The sequence below is a fragment of the Teleopsis dalmanni genome, chromosome 2 (genome assembly GCF_002237135.1).
Source record: "Teleopsis dalmanni isolate 2A chromosome 2, ASM223713v2, whole genome shotgun sequence".
NCBI lineage: Eukaryota > Metazoa > Arthropoda > Insecta > Diptera > Diopsidae > Teleopsis > Teleopsis dalmanni.
The window spans coordinates 55471337-55491516 of record NC_051847.1 but is presented as its reverse complement, the minus strand read 5'-3'; the positions used below and the strand labels follow the sequence as shown (position 1 = coordinate 55491516).

The following is a 20180-nucleotide window of genomic DNA, read 5'->3' as shown; positions in this document are numbered from 1 at the left end:
GTAATTTTAAATCATCATCGCAAACGCCACAGGGGCATTCACAAGGTAATTTTAAATCATCATCGCAAACGCCACAGGGGCATTCACAAGGTAATTTTAAATCATCATCGCAAACGTCACAGAGTCATTCGCAAGGTAATTTCAAATCATCGTTACAACCAAAAGAACTTGAGCCACAGCCGCCATCTTCGGTTAATCAGCCACAGTCACCACGAGAAGCACCACCAAGAGATAATCACCAATCTGGTCAACCATCATCTTCGTCATCAACTACATCGCTACAGAGGAATTCTACTATAATACAGCCAGTATCGGATAATCGTCATGTACAACTTACGAATTCATTAGGTCCATTAGTTATCAATGTTTCAGATAGTAAACTTAACACGGAACTACCAAGCCAAGGAACTCAAGCAAAGGGTACAGTCAAGCATGACAGTCAACAAGAACCATGGTCACCACAAGAGAAATTGAACGTCATTAAACCAAGCACAAAAGGAAACAAGCCAGAGATTTTCGTACAACGTCTAGGTACATTTAAACGAAAGGATGACCATCATCAGGTCAGCAACCAAGATGAGTATTACAAAATTTTCAAGTGTCCAAAGATTAGAAAGAGAAATCGAGCCTCGTTCTAAAAGGAATATTAGTAACACAAGTATTAGCATGTATCATATGGAAAATAAGGGATAAATGGAAAATCAGAAATATCAAGTGCAAATTAGCCGAAGAGGGGTCATCAACGTATCATTAAAATAAAGTTTTAGTTTAATTTCTGTTCTGAAGAAGGAGGGAAATGTAACGACACAAATTTACAAAGTAAATTTCTGTGCTACATAAAACAAGAAGCAGAGAAAAACACAGTCTGTGTGTTAAATAACCGCCACCACTACACATAATATATTTATTAACTCACGTGAAAATAACTGAAGTAGGCTTAGCTGGAAAAAAACATAAAATTGAATTAAAATGTTATTCAACATATCATGGACATTACCTGTGATCCTCGAAGCCAACGTGCCGCGGGCATCGATACATGTGCAGAATCTAAAATATACGAAAAAAATTTAATTTGTTTGTTACAAATTTTATGAATGAAAACAAAATTTGTAAAGAAATTCTAAACACAACAACACTGAACACTTATTACAGAAAACACGTTTAATTATTGAACAAATATCTATTTGAAATATATATAAATAAAATAATACACAAAACAATTTAACACTCATGTTTGTACAATTTTATTTTTTTATACACGTAAACAAAACAAACTTCGGCAGCAACTAAGCACATCAACGCTAGTTTTTTCTATTTACTAATTTACTTCTTTTCTTTCCACATTTAGATAATATTAAATTCACAAAATATATATGTATATTTAATACCTAGTTTTGTATTATTAATACACTTTATTTTTTAATAATAAAATATAAACTAAAGAGGAATAACACACGAAATAAATAAACACGGCGCGTAGTAAAAGTACTAAAAAAATCACGGCGAAGCAGAAGAAGTGAGAAAACAGTAGAACACAAAGTTCAACTTCACGGCGAAGTCAAGTACAGCAAAGAATACCGGTACGCTACACCAAAAAGCTTCGGTATGCTCAATATAAAAGGAGGCACATTTTATATAATCGGGGACTTGGTTTGCGACAAGTGAAAGAGCAAGTACTCTGGCTCATTGGGCCTTCTGGTAAATTTTACCAAACTTGAAATTTTACTTTTCTTGAAACAAGTACACTGGCCTATTGGTCATCTGGCACATTGTGCCACAAATCTGGTTCTTTGAGTCAAACGTAGTGTAAAATTCCTTTCCTGTCTTATGTGTATATTTTTTAACCTGGCCTATTCGGTCAAATAGTTTTTACAGCACGGAGGAAACGTTTTGTTTATTTTTTTTACAACAGCAGAGGGGTTTAAGAAGTCACACGGGTTTTGCTAAGATTCTTTTAACAAGGAGTATATGGAGAAGTGGGAAATTTTGGCATCAACATAATTTTTTTTATTTATTATTAGAAATTTTTCCAATGAATTTTAATTAAACTTTGTTAATCATAAGTTTTATGAAATAAATAAAGTTATATATATATAATTTATACATATAAATCACGTTCTGTTTCCTTCTAAAACCAACGTCTCGGCAAAATTATAAATATATTGTCACGACTCTGGACGACGGCTGAGGATACCCCAGCAAAAACTAAAAATTTTTGAACGTCACCAAAAGTGTCGTTACAAGTTGTGGTGGAGGGAGGATCGAATTCTCCTCAATTTGTAGATTCAAGACGGCTGAGTATGTTGAAGAAGGGGACCCCCAGAAACAAACCTATTTCTAAACCCTTGGACCATGCTTATATGGAGTCCAAACCTTGGTACGATAGCTTTCGTTGAAAGCTTTTCATGCATTCTTGCGGAGCGTAGAGAGGTTATTAATGAATGAGTCAACTCTCTAATTTCCTAATCAAGTAAATTAGTGCGGGATTCCTGTTGATGTTGCTATTAAGTAGTGTACTGAAAGTATCCTAGTTTGCCTTCCTGACATTACATTCTGATTGCTTAGCTACTATGAGAACACCCATCACAAACATGATGTATCTATGATCAGAGAATAAGTTCTTGACTGAGACTCTTCAATAATTGATTGGCTACATGAGTGACATGTAAGCGGATACTATTAAAACTGCAGGCTTTTGCTTTCGCTGTACAATGATGGTGGTGATATCTAGAGAGCTTTAATGAGAAAAGAGAAAAACATTAATGTGCGCGTTTTTGTTAAAATACCCGATCTAGGCTTATACTATCCTTTGACATAAAATAGATTATAATCAGGGATTTCGCCTACCGTGGAATGCCAGATAACACGGCGTTCCTTTCATTGTTATTAATATAGTCCTAACGCTTCGACAATTAACTGTCCGTAATATTATGTGAATTGAATTTTACCCTTTCTATAGTCACTGAGAAATTTCTTTAACCTTTATAGTCTTAATCTTGTTACGTATTTTTTTTAACTAATACGATTTGAAGTTCAATTTTTTGTAGAAAATTCTGCTCCTTTACTATATAAAGGTATGGTATTCCTTAAGGATCCTTAAGGAATGTTTCTGATCAGATTGAGCGCTTACGTAGGAATGTCTGAGCTCGATATCTCTGCAAAGTTAATATGACTCTGCAAAGTGATATTGAGCAGTATTCGTAGCTCTACCAAGGTAAAATCGAGTCTCTTTGAACATTTTGAAACCATGCAAGACTTCAAGCAAGATTCGTTACGATGTTATCTCTGAATTTTCTATGAGTTTTTTGTTATGGACGCGTTAAACAGAGGGAAGGTGTTTATTGAAATGACACTTGCAAATGTATATTGTATATCTTATATTATAGGGTGTAGCAAGCGTGATATTTCTTTTGTCTTTACCGCTATCGAAAAAAGGAATGAGTGCAAAATGAAGTTTATGTCGACCACAGGCAAAATTTTGGAATGGCGACTGGCCAGACACAGAATTGACGACTCAGGACTATACTTTTGAACCTGTCAATGTTTCATCTATCTTGGCACTGCTGTTACAGACAACATTAATGTCTGCTTGGAAATTAGATGAGGAATTACTATTGCCAATAGGTACCACTATTGTCTTAGTAGGGAGTTCTTTATGACGTTTAGGTCGCTGGTACTGGAAGTAGCACTGGAAGTTTTTAAAAAAAAAAATTTTACGTAATGTCTTTCTTTCTCTAAGAGTTTGTGATGACTACCGCATCCGAACGAACCTCGAGCTGTACTAACTTTATCATGGCATTGATATAATTTAGAGGAATAAAATCCAGCGGCTTTGCTGGCTGGAGGTCATGAAAAGTAATGATGATGCTCCATTGAAAAAGGTGTTTAAAACGGTTGTTGGAAGAAGAAGGTGTAGGGGTAGGCAGTGTCTCTTGATGAACTGATCAAATTAGAGGAATACTAATCGCGGTTGATATATGAGACTGCAAAGGGCGCGTACGAAGTAGAGGCACCTGGAGAGGAGTGTTGCTTCAGGCCAAAACCTTATAATCAATTAAATAATTGGGTTAATATGGTCAATTAAGTATTGAACCGAGTTAGCACTACCACATTTCCGAGGTTCTCTTACTCGGATTCATTCGAACTTAATTCAGAGCGATTGTTATCATCAAGTGGCTATAAGATTTTCCACTTGAATAATATATGAGAATTCCCCTGTTCAGAACTGCTTGGGAGACAGGTATTGTGGGAACAACAGAAAATTCACATTTGTTTTGTTAAACGTTGGCAACATTTGCATTTTTTAATGTCGAAAAGTACAAAAATAAGAAGCAAATCAAACAAATGAAAAGAATTGTGCTTCATATGTTGATTTAAATTTAAAAATCGCTTGTATGCGCCACAGTATATTAGAAATTATATAATGAATACTTTATAAGTAAATAATAACAAACTTTTATTTTATTTTTTAAATATGCACCTAATTTATTTTTTTTTCTTATAAACAATAAAAGTAAAATATCTTATTTATATATATTAATTGGAATTATTAATGTTTTAACTAAAGTTTGAGTTCTTCTATTTCAAAAAGTCTATAATTATTTTTATAATTAGGATAAAAATGTCCTTCAATTAATGAACCGTAATAATAGTTTATGATGAGCTCAGATGTTGCAGGAAAAAATTGCTTGAATACCTGCCCATAATTACAAAAGATTATTTTAACTTACTCAAGGTATCCTATTTATTGTAGAATGAGGGTTTCTTTCATTATTCTATTGTTTTAAATAACAATAGTTAACACTTTAATTTGTGGGGAAAACCCGTGTTCATAAAATAAATAAAAATAATAATAATAAATAAAAATAATAATAATAAATAAAAATAATAACAATAAATAAAAATAATAATAATAAATAAAAATAATAATAATAAATAAAAATAATAATAATAAATAAAAATAATAAATAAAAATTTAAATATTTTAAATTTATTATAATAATAAATATTCGAAAAAATGATCAACCCATGTGCATAAAATAAATAAATAAAAACTTAATTATATTAAATTTATTATTATAATTTTAATAAAATATATTTGAAAAAATAATTAACCCGTGTGGATAAATTAAAAATTGAAATATATTTACCCCTATTTTGAATCAAATGGGAGCGGGAGCGGGAGCTTTTCCTCTTTTCCCAGTTCCTCTATTCTGAATCAAATGCAAATGGGAGTTTTTTTCCCCTATTTTGCACCAAATTTTTCGCAAGTAAATTGTGTGGGAGATAAGTTAAAAAAATGTTGAATATAAAAAAGAGGTGAATATATTTAACATTCCGTTCTTATATCAAAAATCTTAAAATTAAAGAACTTAAAGAATTTTGCATAATTTACAATAAGGTATTATACAAATAAATTTAATAAATAAAGCAAATATGTACTACTAAAATTAGTCGTCTAATGAAATGCTGTCATATTTCAGGTTGTTGCAAGCTACATCAGGCTGCAACACATCCAACTGTGGACTAAAGGACTCTGGAGAAGGTGATGCAGCATATCTGGTTGAATTTACATTTATAACTTCAGGTGAAACAGTAGCGGAATAGTTCGACATACTGGAATTCCCTGATGAAATTGTTCGTATACGTGTCTGTTGCCGTTTAACTGTTTTGAATGTAGATTCATGCTTATTATATGGAGAAGTAGACAAAATTGGATCTATTGAATGTTCATCTACTTCAGATTCTAATTCATATTTCGGTATAGTATTTGTAGAAACTGTAAAACTTCGGATATTGGGACCCACTGACGAAATTGTCCTTACACCTGGTTGTTGATGTTCAATTACTTTATAGGAATATTCATTTAAGTTACCTAGCGTCGCTTGGTAAAGAACTTCATTGATCATTTTGTTGGCATATATTTGCTGATTGCGCTCCAAATTCCTGTACTGAACTTCCCAGGAAGTACTTAAAGCATTTGCTTCATCTAGTTTTATTTTTTTAGAACTTGGCAAAGGCGAAATAGCTTCTGGTATGATCTCATTTCTTTCTTCGTTTTTTTTTCGTAAATGCCCATTGGATTGTGTCTAAAATAATTAAATAAGGAATTCTAATTAGATATAATTATTTACGGTTATATAAAATTGAAAAATAACACTAAAATATAAATAAATAAAATATAACAATACATGGAAATATATATTTTTAGCTTATTTATTGTGTATGGGGAACCTGTTTGCTTACCTGCTTAAAACTGTCATTTAATGCGTAGTCAATCGGTGGATCTTTTTCCGGAATAGCCCTTAAGAAATTCAAAGAATTGAAATACCAAAATTTGGAAACATACAGGTCATCACCTGTGGCACCAGACTTTTCACTTGCCTTTACTTTTTTAATTTCTCTGCGGTAGCCGGATCGTAGAGTATTAATCGATCTTTTAACTTCCTGTACATCAGCATCCGGGTGAAATTCTCTTAATTTCTTAACTAAAATTGCTAGGCATTCATCCTTTCGTTTCCTATTGTGGTACTCCTTATCATCGACTTTCCATAATGCGGGCAAACTTTGATATAAATTTATAAATTCCTTCCAAAATTTAGTATCTATAAATGTTGATAAAACTTTTTGTTTTGTCGATTTTTTCTAAAATAATGGAACAATAACTAATTTTATTTAAATTTAATTATTTACGGTTAAATAAAATTGAAATAAAACACTAAAATAAAAAAAAATAATATATAACAATACATGAAATCATGTATTATTATTTTAACACCACTTTATTTGTTTTGTATTTGGAATTTATTTGCTTGCCTTCTTGGAACTGCCATTTAATTTGAAGTGAATAGATGAAGCTTTTTCCACTTGTCCTTTTAAGAAATTCAAATGATTGAAATACCAAACCGTGGGAACATACAGATCATCACCAGACTTTTCACTTGCCTCTATTTTTTTAATTTCTCTGCGGTAGCCGGTTCGAAGATTATTGATCCTACTTTTAACTAGTCTTACATTTGCATTCGGTTGAATTTCTCTTAGTTTTTTAACTAAAACTGCTAGGCATTCAATCCTTCGCCTCTTATTATTGTAGTCGCTATGACGGACTTTCCATAATGCGGGAAGACTTTGATATAAATCTATAAATTCTATCCAAAATTTAGTGTGTGTAAATAGTCCCATTAAGACTTCTCGTTTTATTCACAATACTCGTAAACCTAGGAAAAAAAGAACATATGCATTAGTTTACACTGTCGCACTTACATTTATATGGATAAATTAGTACAAATTAGTTGCACAAATCTCTATATAAAAATGTGCGATATAGTACTATACAACGCGAAAAATAATCTTTTTAACTGTTTGAATTGGAGACTGTCGAATAAGTCACATTCATACGTACATGGTTTGATAAAAATAGAAAAACAAATTACTAGAAATGTTTAATAAAAAATACAATACTTCTTAGAGTAGATTTTTTTGAATATTATATATTATTTAATTTTAAGATTTTTTATTAACTTAATTACAAAAAATTTAATTTTTAACTCTGTATTTTTTTCACAAAAATCAATTTCGCAAAAATCTGTGGGTAGACTTCTATAAGTATGATTTATAAACATAGTATTATTCAATTTTAAATAAAGTTATATTTACAATTATTATTTCGTTAATACGTAATTCGAAAATAATTCTTTTCTTGCTATTTAATACAATCACTTAATATTTACTTCACTTCCAAACTTTTATTTACAGACAAAATACTTCATCGCAACGCTCACCAGTTAACATAAATATATAAACAAATTAAAGTTTACGAAGAGTCCTTTTATCAGAAGGATATTAACACATGATTATGAAAATATAGCATTCATACGAAAATCAAAAAATTTTGATATCCATCATTCATGAGCACCACTCTTTCGATAGCTTGAGCGAATAACTACATCAAACACGCTCGATACGTCTAGTCTCGCGAAATTTAATAGCGATAATAAGAGAAAGAAATTTAGAATTTCATAATATATGCAAAATATTATTTAAAATTTTTGTAAAGAAATATTTTAAAGACTGCTATCATAGAACTTTTGAATTTATAGAACTGAATAATAAATTTAAGTAGTAAAGTTCAATTTAAATAAATATTTATTGAATAATAATTTTATTTTCGTAACATCAAATACTATGTAATCACATTCAACTACTTGAAATATCTTAACTAATACTTTTGAAAAGTCAACATATTTTTGACCTACCATACAGAAATTATTTAATAATAATAATATAATGTTCTAGTTACAAATTCTTTGTAGAAAATTCTGCTTTTTTAACATATAAAGGTATGGTATTTCTTAAGGATCTTTAAGGGATGTTTCTGGTTAGATTGAGTGGGTATTTGTTTTTCTTCTGTGAGTATTTCGGGGAAAAAACTTGCTGCAGAGGGATATGTGGCGGATATGGCAACCACAAATAGTTTATAACACGCGAAAAGCATGATGTCAATATTGTGATATCACAACCTAAGGATGGTATAAAAAAATAACGCAATCAAGCATCGCACTCTCTCTTCAGTCACTCTTTAAACTTCACAGTGTTCGGTTGATATTAAGTGTTAATAGTGCCTTAAACATTTGTATATAAGTGGCAATTATCTTTATATTAACTTAAGTGTATTTTACCGAAGCGCCGAGAAAAGCGCCTTTATATTAAATTAAGTGAAATTTACCGAAGTGCCGAGAAAAGCCCTTTTAAATTCTTACCCGATTTGTTACGAAGCACCGAGAAGAGCGCCTTATAATTTTTTAACTGTAATTCGCCGAAGCGCCGAGAAAGGCGATTTATCATAATAAATGCTATTACGCTGATATTTAATCAGCATAATTTTTTTATCGAAAGTGACGATTTAACTAGAAAAAAAATGATTAGTACCTTGTTACTATTAATCAATTATCATATTTTACTTTCAGTTTTAAATTTTTAATTTCATATTAATTTAATTTTTATATTATATTTACACCTGTCCATCCTGTTGTTACCTCTTCTCTTCTCCCTGATCTAAAGGCTATGTTCTCATTCACAGCCCACATCAAACGGAATATCTTCATCTCAGTAACCCGGAGGCTCGGAAGGGATTCCTTCTTCAGAAGGTCGTTGAGTTCATGCTTGATGGTTAATCTAAAGATTATACTTATTAATGTGAACTCAATTCGCTCGCTTGTCAGAAGGTCCTTTCTCCAAGACTTCTCCAAGATATAAAATCGTAGTTATTAGAAAAGCATTCATTGTTTTAAATAACCAAAATGGAAAATCAATATTAAACTAATATAAAACATTTTAAAGTAAATACCTACAAATAGGCGCAATATTAAATATAGAACTGATAAACACTTGTAAGACTAAAATACTTATTGGGAATGATAGCGATATCAGATCCGTTAAATTATATACATTAAATAAATCAGATTTATTATAATTAACGCGCAGAACCAAAAAAAAAAAACAATTTTTTGGTTTTACAAAGCAGTTTTTAATTTTTAGATTGTTCAATTGCTTTTACCATATGTAAACAAAACAGCTGATAGAGACAGCAATCATAGCCTAAAAGCTCAGAAGCAAAGTGTTGCAAATCAATCAAATTCATAAACAAATTTTTAAACTTTTTGTGTTACATCGCGTAATTGTGCAATTGTGTTTGTTTAAAATTAAATTTATAAATTAGTTTATAAAATATTAATAATAAAATATTTACAAAAATTTATTACTTTTAATTTAAACATAAATAAATACTAAACAAAAAAAAATAAAAAAATAAAAAAAAAATAAAAAAATTAAATACTGATTCAATGCCAGTTGAACGATCGCCTCCGCCAGAGGGCAGTAGTCATCGGCAGAATGAGGAAGATAATTTCTGTGCCAATAGATGCCGCTAACCACAGTCAACAACTTGCTGCTCTTGCCAAAACTGAAAATAATGTTCAAAAATTTCAAACAGGTATGAAAAGTCAACTTGCAATGCTAAATAATGAAAATATCCAAAAGATACGCTCTCATTCTACTAGTGAGTTAGTTGATAAAAATATCACCCCTTCGATTTAGAAAATGGAAAAATCTTTTACTAAAAAAAGAACCGTAGTTAGTCATTCAAAGAGGCAAAGAGAGAGCCCTGAAAATTTTAAAATTCTCAAACAAAAGAAGTTAGAGTCATACTGGCTAAGTAATGATAATCGTTTTGAAATACTTCCTGTGGATGAAAATGAAAACAATTGTAATGCAGACCAAAAAAAGATAAAAAAAATTCCCAAGCCACCACCTATATTTGTTGACAAAGTTGATAACATCCACCCATTGATAGCGATACTTAATGAATTTGTTCCTGGTCTATACGATATTAAGGTCATGTCTTCAAATCGGATCAAAATTCAACCAAAAAATTCAGAAACATTTTTCAAAATTGTAAAGCAATTGGAAAATAAAAACACTGAGTGTTTTTTAAGCCAAAATACGAAAGAAGTTTTAAAGCCATTTTAAGAAACATGCATCCATCTGTAGAACCGACTAAAATAAAAATAGCACTTCACGAATATGTCCATTCCGCCACAAACGTCTTGAATATGAAACACTACCAAACCAAAAAAGCTCTGCCTATGTTTGTAGTTGAGTTAGAACAAAAACCTAATAACAAAGACATTTATGAAATAAAAACTTTACTCCATAGTCGCGTCACATTTCAACCACCTCGCCCTAAACGAGAATTATCTCAGTGTTGTAGATGCCAACAGTATGGCCACACAAAATCTGTCTGCCGTCGACAACCGAAATGCATAAAGTGTGCTGGTGATCATGCCTCAGCTGATTGTACTAGAAAATCTAGGTCAAGTGATGTTAAATGTGTACTCTGCGAAGGATATCACCCTGCCAATTACAAAGGATGCTCTGTCTATAAAAAGTTGCAAACAAGCAGTTTTCCTAAATTAAAAGAAAAAATTTTGTCTTCTCAAGTTGAAAGAAAATCCGCTATGAAACAATCTGTTAAACAAAACGAACAATTGAACCAGCCGAAGTTAACATACGCCCAAGTGGCAAGTACCCAATCAAATCAAATACAACAAAAAAACTTAAGTATAGAAACTTTTGAATCAAACAATGCTTATCGACAAGGTGATCCGCTTCTAAGAGAATTACGCGAAATGATGTAATTTCGGAAGGAAATAATGAGTCAAATTACAGCAATGACAAGTCTGGTAGTAAACCTTATTTCCAAAACAACACCACGTCCATGAAATTAGTCCTTTGGAATGCTAACGGCTGTCACGCCATTCATCTGAATTAAAACTATTCTTAAGCAAAAATAATGTCGATATTTTACTGTTCTCCGTCTCACTTTACTCAGAAAAGTTTTTTTAAAATTCCCTTCTACCGTTTGTACCAATCAATGCATCCTGATGGAACGGCGCATGGGGGCTCGGCAATACTGATAAAAAATAACGTGAAACATTATGAAACTACTCACTATTGCACAAAAGAGTTTCAAGCCACGAATATCATAGTCGAAATTACAGAAGGCTTGCTCTTAGTATCTGCAGTATATTGCCCTCCAAAACATAATTTAAAGAAGGAGTCTTATATCAAGTTTTTCAAAACTTTAGGAAGTCGCTTTATAGCAGGCGGAGACTATAACGCAAAGAATAAATTCTGGGGCTCACCCATAACTTCAACAAAAGATCGTGAAATGTATTTAGCATTAAGACAATTAAAACTCAACGCCTTTTCTACCGGAGAGCTTACGTATTGGCCAACAGATCAAAAGAAAATTCCAGACCTTATTGACTTTTGTGTCGCTAAAGGTCTCTCACCAAAACATATAGAATGTAAAAACAGTTTAGATCTTTCGTCCGATCATTCTCCAGTTATTATTATCATAAGTAAGGAGTTGCAGATTACGAACCAAAAATGCCAACTTTGTAATAGACGTACAATAGACGTAATAGACGGACTAACTTTAAAACCATTTTGTCGTCAATGTTGAATAACAAAATGCCACTCAAGAGTGAGGAAGAGATTATTGAAGCTGTTGAATATTTTACTCGATGTGTCCAAAATGCAGCATGGGAATCCACTCCACTCAATAAACAATACAATGGCAAACAGGTACGCTTTAGCCAGGTTATTATCAGAAAGATCAGGAAAAACGAAAGGCAAGAAAAAACTGGCAACGAACACGTTTTCCAGATGACAAACGTCACCTAAATAAAATAACAAAAGAGCTAAAATCGCTTCTTCATCATTCTCATGAGCAAACGACACAATTATTTCTTCGAAGCTTAGAGCCGACTCACCTAACAAATTATTCGCTGTGGAAGGTAAATAAAAAAATTGAGCGATACAACGGATTATAATCCACCACTACGAAAGCCAGATAATACGTGGGCTAAAACTACAGATGAGAAAGCTTCTCTATTTGCTAACTACGTGGAAAACGTGTTTACTCCCCATAATAATATATATGACCTATACACTGAGCAGAAGGTTTCAACATATCTGGATGAAATACACCAAATGGATTTTAAAGTAATAAAGTTTTCAAAAAATGAACTAGTTACGAATTTGAAATCAGAATCGCGAATTTGCAAGATCGTAAGGCACCTAGATATGAGCTTATCTCAGCAAAAATTCTTAAAGAATTAAAAAGTGAGGGAATAAGCTTCCTGTTGCATATATTTAATGCATCTATTACAAAATGCATCTTCCCTGCTCAATGGAAAGTTGCTGAGGTCAAAATGATACTTAAACCAAGTAAACCAGGCGAGGATGTGAGGTCATATCGTCCAATTAGCCTGCTATCTGTTGTGTCAAAAGTACTCGAAAAACTATTCTTAAAACGTCTTTTGCCCATAATTCAATTACATTAAGTTATACCAAACCATTAATTTGGATTCAGGCAAGGTCACAGCACAATAGAACAGGTATACAGAATAGTAGAAAAAATACACTCGGCGTTTGAACAAAAGGAATATTGCTCGGCAGCGTTCTTGGATATTTTACAAGTATTTGATCGCGTGTGGCATGTGGGTTTTCTTTATAAATTAAAAATGGCATTACCAGTTAACTTTTATATGTTTTTACGTTCACATCACTCAGAACGCCATTTTTATGTAAAGTTTGAACATCATATCTCATCACTTCATTGCATAAAAGCTGGAGTACCGCAAGGCAGCGTCTTAACATAGGTCCACTGTTATATTTAATATTTACGCATGACATACCAGCAAGAACTGGTGTCTTCACTGGGATATTTGCGAATGACACGGCAGTCTTGGCTACATCTAAAAACCCAACAACCGCCTCTTTGATTCTACGAGCTAGTCTCGATGACATTTCAATTTGGTTGAGGTGTTGGCGTATAAAAGCAAATGAGTCCAAGTCATCTCATGTCACTTTCACACTAAAAAGAGCAACTTGTCTGGTAGTAAAGCTCAACAATATTGTGGTACCACAGTCAACTGCTTCAAAATACCTCGGAATTCATCTAAACCGAGGTGTGACGTAGAAAACGCACATATTCAACAAAAGGAAATCACTTGGTATTCAATTAAGAAATATGTCTTGGTTGCTCAACCAACACTCCTCCCTTACTCTGGAAAATAAAATCATTCTCTACAAATGTGTTTTGAAACCTGTTTGGTCATATGGTATCCAACTGTGGAGAACAGCTTCAAATTCAAATATTGAAATATTACAAAGATTTCAATCTAAGACTCTGCGAATGATAGCGAACGCTCCGTAGTACATCACAAATTCATCGTGACCGCATACGTTAATCGTATTAGGTCGCATTCAAACAATTTGGCTTCAAATCTAATGACACACCCTCAACTATTCATAAGACTGAAAAGAAAAGCGCCAATTGATCTTTGTACAACTTAAAACTGAAATAAGTTCTTCATAGCGATGTTTCAAATGGGACATACGCAGCACGACTATCATTTATGTTAATAATGTTATTAAAAATTTGTAAAATATCGAATTAGTTTTAGATAGAATACAATTATATATAAAATATAAAAAAAAAAGAAAAAGACTTTGTTAATAGGATTTCCCCCGACTTGGTTCTCATCACTGAAACTAAGCTAGGCGCCCGCAACAATTTTACTCTTGACGGCTTTGACTTCATTCGCTTCGATGTTATTGAACGTAGTGGTAGGGTGGCCATCTTTGTCAAAAATAGGTACTGCTATACGAGCATCTCCATTCCTGCTTTCTCATCTCTGCACGCTTGTGGAATTACTTTAAAACTCCAATCCCGCACCAATCTCGATATTTTCTGTGTGTATCATACTCGCTCTATATCCCCAAGAATAGACCTTTCCGACATTGAGTCCCTTATCTCACTAACAGATAACCCTTTTATTATTGGAGGCGACTTCAATAGTAAACACCCAAGCTGGTTCAATTCTACCACCTGCTTAAATGGATTGATTCTTCACAACTGGCTCTCTGAATCAACCTCTGGTCCTGATATCTGTGTCTTTGCTCCCTCTCTTCCAACTCGAATTAACTCAATCCTAGCATCTCTGATCACCAGGCTGTCCTTCTACCGCTGCTTGACTGTATGGTTTCTCGAGCAGCTCTCCGTACTTTTTTCAACTTTTCTGCAACAAATTGGCCTGATTTCAACCTTGCCCTCGACGTGGCCCTCAATGAGCTAGACATCCCAGTTTTCAGAAATGTAACCTCCAATGAAATTGATCACATTGCTGGTAAGCTTGAGACAATACTCACTTCTACTACAGAGGAACATGTACCTCTCCGTCCCATTCGTTCTAGTTCCTAAGCCCCTCTCGATCAGCTTACCCTTAATTTAATTAGGCATCCCAAAGGGCTTCGGCATAAAGCCTATCGGCACAGGCAGCGTGGTTCTGCACACGCTTCCATCTTTCGTACTATTCTGTCATATCTGGATAATATAATTTCTGAAAGGATCAATTCTTCCAGGCGAAATTACTTTGAAACCCTGCTTCTCGCTATCGAGTGCAAATCTGATGCATTCGCTAAAGTAAAGCAAATCTGCGAAATCAATAAATCAACATCCGTCATAATGACATACTGGTGTCTGATGACTCCCCCAAAGCCAACATTTTCGGAGATATCTTTGAAGGCAATCACCGCGTCTATCTTAACATTGGCTGCCCCTCTTTCACATCCGACACCAATAGCGATTTTCAATCACGCATACAATATTGGTCCTTTTCCACTTCCTTGGAAAAATGCCATAGTCCCATTGAAAAGAAAGGCATGCCTAAACAAGATCCACATCAATACCGACCCATCTCCCTTCTTAGCTCAGTCAGTGAGCTCTATGAAACGTTTATTGCTAGCAAAGTGATCCTATTTAGTTCCACAAATCAGATAATCCCTAACTTCCAATTTGGATTTAGAGACAGGACAGCTACTGCTGATGCCCTATCAATCTTTCATACTGATATCTGCGTCGGGTTTCATAATAAACAGTCCACGGTGACGGTCAGTCTGGATGTGGAAAAGGCTTTGGATTGAAGGACTGGTCCACAAGTTGATCCAGCTCAATTTCCCGTCTACGTTGTGCAGCATCATCTTCCAATTTTTGTCTGGTCGAACCTTTCAGGTCCGTGTTGGGTCGTCCTTATCTCGCACCTTACTGTTGCAGCAGGAGTTCCCCAAGGCTCTGTGCTCGGCCCCCTTCTCTATAATTTCTACACCTTGGACATCCCTTCTTCTTCTCCCCCCATTAAACAACTGTGTTATGCCAATGATTGCCTAGTTTACACCAAATCCAAGTCCACGCGCCGAATCTCAGTCTCCCTTAACAAACATCTTGCCGATCTCTCCAGATATTATTCCAAGTGGAAGCTTAAACTCAACCCAAGCAAAATGTCTGCAGTAGCAATGACTGGTAGGCAAACTGATCGCTCAAGACGTTTCCGTTCCTCTGACCTTAACATCCAAATCAACTCCACTTCTATTCCCATAGTCGACAAATTTAAATACCTCGGAGTTGTTTTCTCATTCAAACACAACTTCATTCCACAGATTTCCCACTCCATTCAGAATACCACCTTCCGGCATTTCCAACTTAAAAACGCCTTGCGTTTCTTGGTCCTCCTCAACGTCCGGACCAAGAAAAAAAAAGCATCGTTCTCTTTTGCATCCGAACCGGTAACGAGCACGCACACAAAATTTAAGCTATAGTGGAATTAGCAACCCACAATTAGTGACCCCGATCAACGTAAAATCAATGTAAAAGAAACAAATAAATCGTTTTCACGACTAAATAATTGAAGAGATACAAAAACAAAATTCGTTTTTACGACTGAATAAGTAAAAAGATAAAAAAAACAAAATTTGGCACACATAATTTTTTTTTAATCGGAATTGGTGGCGACTCAGCACCTACTCAAGCCGAACAGGGCAGAGCGTGAAAGCGTTAGGCGTGGTCAGGTTACCACCTTTCCTTCACTCTGATCCCGAATTATGGTTTACTCAAATCGACGGGTCACTGCATGTCAATAGAATAACGTCAGATGTCTCCAAATACTACACTGTTATTACGGCACTCGGCGCAAATTTTCTTGGCCAGATAGCAGACATCGCAAAGAAGCCTTCAGTGTTCGATAATTATATAACATTAAAAGAAGAATTAATCCGGCGCTTTGGTGAGTCAAAGCAAAAGCAACTCATTAAATTGCTGACAAACTTAGAGCTGTCATTCTGACTTAGAACTTAGAACATTTCTGAAGATGTACTTTCAACTCTTTGGTCACAACGTTTGCCCAGCAACATTAGATGCATTTTGTATGCATGCAACGCTGGAGATTTAGAAAGCATGGCTGAATTAACTGACCGTATCATGGACAATTTACCAACACCACAATACGTTATGGCTGAAACTTCAACAACTGGCACTCATTATAATCAATCGTCATCGCCGTTAGAAGACTGACTACTGGCATTAGAGACAGCAGTACAGCAAATTATATGCAGCTTGGATGAATTAACGACACAATTAAAATCCAGCAGTCGTGGTAGAAGTGCGGACCATCGTTACGAAAAAAGATTTCGCAGGCAGAGCAATGTTAGAAACAAAGTATGCAGTTACCATATACGATTTGGGTCCAGGGCACTCCACCATGTGAATTTAGCAAGGTGGCTGGAAATCAGAGCTCAACACCAACAGAGGAAAACTAAGAGATACCATATATGATCTCATATTAGACATAAAGAAGAAAAAGCTAATTAATCCGCTAACAACGTTAAATGTGACTGGTGCGATCAAAAATGTCACCATGCACTCGATCTCAACGCTGAACAAAAATAGCAATTTCTTCACAATAATTAGTAGGTATGTTGACCTAACTAATCCCAACTCGTATTGCCTTCCGAAAAACTCGCAGCTGAATCACCGTATAGTAACCGATAGCCGAGAAGCTGAAGCGTTATGCAGATGAGAAACCAACAGCTATGCTCGAACAAGGAATAGTGCGACCATCTGATAGTCATTGGTCCAGTCCCGTTCATCTAGTGAAAAAGAAACCCGGGGGTTGGAGAGCGTGTGGCTATATGCACATACTAAACCAGACAAATATCCAATACCGTTCCTGAATCAAATTTCTGAGAGACTTTTTGGAACCTGTAAATTCTCAAAAATCGATATCAACAAAGCGTATTACAATATACTCAATATACTAACCGCCTCAGAAGACATCTGTAAAACTGCAGTAAGCACTCCACTAGGCATGTTCGAATTCGTTGGTATGCCATTGGGTCTCAAAAACGCGATACAAACGTTTCAAAGACATATGGATTCCTTATTCAGAAATATTCCTTTTGTTTTCTGGATGATATATTAATTTTTTCACGAAACATGACAGAACATGAAAAACACATAGAAATCGTGCTAGACAAGCTACATGAAGCGTTAATCTTGGCGTTAATATTTTCAAATGCGAGTTCGGTGTCGATGAATTGCAGTTCTTAGGTTATCATTTGTCAGCAAGTGGATTGATTTTATCATTTGTCACCATCTGGATTTAATTACATTACCAGAGTGTTAGAGTTATAGGTATGCTTTAACTATGCTTGACAGGTTTAGCCGATGGCCAGAAGTGACACCATTAAAAGACATGACCGCAGATACAGAAGCTGTAAATTTCTATGCAAACTGGATATCTCGTTTTGGTGCGCCTAAAATAATAACAACAGACCAGGGAACACAATTCGAAGCAGATCTGTTTTAAGCTTTGAAGGATTCGGGCATGCGTGTCAGTGACTAGCGGGTACTCCACGAAATGGTCGGAAAGCTGGGCAATAAAGTCTTCTATGGACTTAGTAGTGCCGTGCTGAGACCAAGACATGAAGGAAACAGAGCAAAGGAAGTGGATGACGATGAGCAACTATCAACATCTGCGGCTCGTGCTCAGTCAAGCATCAGAAGTTGAAAACGGGTCTCAACTCCGGGGGACCACCATTGAGAGGGGGCAGAATCCACGCCCAGGGCCGAAAACCTTCTGCTCTCTCTGGTCGTCTCAGGAAATGGGAAAAGAAAGATCCAAAGCAAGGGCCAGTCTGGGAAATAATGTCCCGGACTCCGCCACTTTCGCAAAAGTCTTGGAACCAGCTTCATTGCCTCCAAATCAACCTCCATCGGGCTATAGTAGCTTCATATAGGCTCAGTGCCTTGGTGGAACAACACTGTCTGGAGTTTATGGCCATCCAAGAACCATAGGCCACAAAGGGGCGCATAAACGGACTACAGACAACAACGTGTAAGTTAATCTATGATAGTAATGTTGATCTTCCTAGATCGGCGATAATGATTAATAAAACCATTAAATCTCTTTCAATTACAGAGCTCATACAATGGGATCGGGTGGCGGTACAGGCAGAAGTGCCTAGTATTAGAGGAACGAGAAAAATAGTTCTTGCATCTCTGTACCTCCCTGGCGACGCAGACGAAGCGGTGCCTCTCGAACTCCAACAGCTTACAGAATACTGCCGTATCCGAAACCTACAGTAGGTAATGTGCTGCACACCATTCAGTATGGGGAAGCACGGACACCAAAACACGAAGTGAGTCACTTTTTGATTATATCACAACTAATAATTTAATGGTGGTAAATAAAGGTAACGAACCTACTTTTGTAAATACGATAAGGGGAGAGGTGCTAGATCTCACTTTAGCAAGCGCATTTATATCTAATAACATTTCAAATTGGAGGGTGTAGGAGAAAAATTCCTTATCAGATCAGCGATATATACGCTTTGATTTGAAAGAGGAAGTTGAAGACACTTTCGAAACAAAAAATGTCATTTTCTAGGCTGTGCCATGTATACTGAGACTACGGAAACCATCGAGGATACTCGTTTCTTGTTGATTACACGAAGAGATCTTTCACTGGTCCGTAAAATTTTCACAGTCAATAAAACTAAATGGGCCATTTCCACTTTTAGCCCGTTTAAAGCATCTGGTATCGACAATAGTCAACCGTGTCTTCTTCAAAAAGACGTTGATATATTAGCACCGATATTAACAAACGTATTTAGGATAAGTCTAGAACTAGGCGTAATACCTAAATATTGGACGAAGGCTAGGGTAGATTTCATACCGAAAGCAGGCAAAAGGAGGACCACACGCCAAAAGCTTTCCGGCCCATTAGCCTTACTTCTTTCTTGCTTAAAGCAATGGAGAAGATTCTAAATCAATACATCAGGGAAGTCTACATTAAAGCTTCACCTCTACATATTGAAAAGTATGCTTACCAGTCGGGCAAATCTACCGAGACCACTATACATAGTCTAACGAGTTAAATCGAGAAGGCTTTAGACGGTAAGGAAATAGCTCTCTGTACGTCGGCTGACATTACAGGAGCTTTTGATAATGCAACATTTAGTTCAATTGAGGAAGGAATGTTCAGGAAAGGAATACATAGACTGATCATAACATGGATTCTCAATATGCTGAAAAATAAGATGATAATCTTTGAAATGGGGACGAAAAGATTAACTGTCAAGTCAACCAAAGGAAGCCCTCAAAGAGGCGTTCTATCGCCGCTTCTATGGCTATTGGTCATTGACGAACTCTTACAGTCTCTTGCTGACCTCGGATATGAAGTTCGGGCTGTACAGACTGTATGGTAAAACATGGGGTC

At 35.0% G+C, this 20180-nt stretch overlaps 1 protein-coding gene across 3 annotated transcripts; it reads right to left on the bottom strand.

Annotated features, from left to right (window-relative positions):
* Positions 1-5381: 5381 nt before the first annotated feature.
* On the bottom strand, positions 5382-7996 carry LOC119679377. Of its 3 annotated transcripts, none has more exons than XM_038091696.1 (4): positions 7657-7996; positions 6817-7217; positions 6247-6645; positions 5382-6089 (listed from the first exon to the last, which is right to left on the bottom strand). In XM_038091696.1, the coding sequence occupies exons 2-4, from the start codon at positions 7180-7182 to the stop codon at positions 5451-5453; spliced, it is 1404 nt and encodes a 467-aa protein (XP_037947624.1). In that variant the 5' UTR covers positions 7183-7217; positions 7657-7996; the 3' UTR covers positions 5382-5450. The 3 variants fall into 3 exon arrangements, with proteins under 3 accessions (XP_037947624.1, XP_037947625.1, XP_037947626.1); XM_038091697.1 differs by having other exon boundaries at positions 7731-7996; XM_038091698.1 differs by having other exon boundaries at positions 7782-7996.
* Between the last annotated feature and the right edge of the window lie 12184 nt (positions 7997-20180).

Excerpts from the sequence above, each read along its gene's own strand:
- LOC119679377 (XM_038091696.1), bottom strand. The coding sequence starts at position 7,182 with ATGGGACTATTTACACACACTAAATTTTGGATAGAATTTATAGATTTA. Across the intron at positions 6,646-6,816 it reads TAAATGGCAGTTCCAAGAAG|AAAAAATCGACAAAACAAAA; the intron begins GCAAGCAAATAA and ends CCATTATTTTAG. Across the intron at positions 6,090-6,246 it reads TAAATGACAGTTTTAAGCAG|ACACAATCCAATGGGCATTT; the intron begins GTAAGCAAACAG and ends TAATTATTTTAG.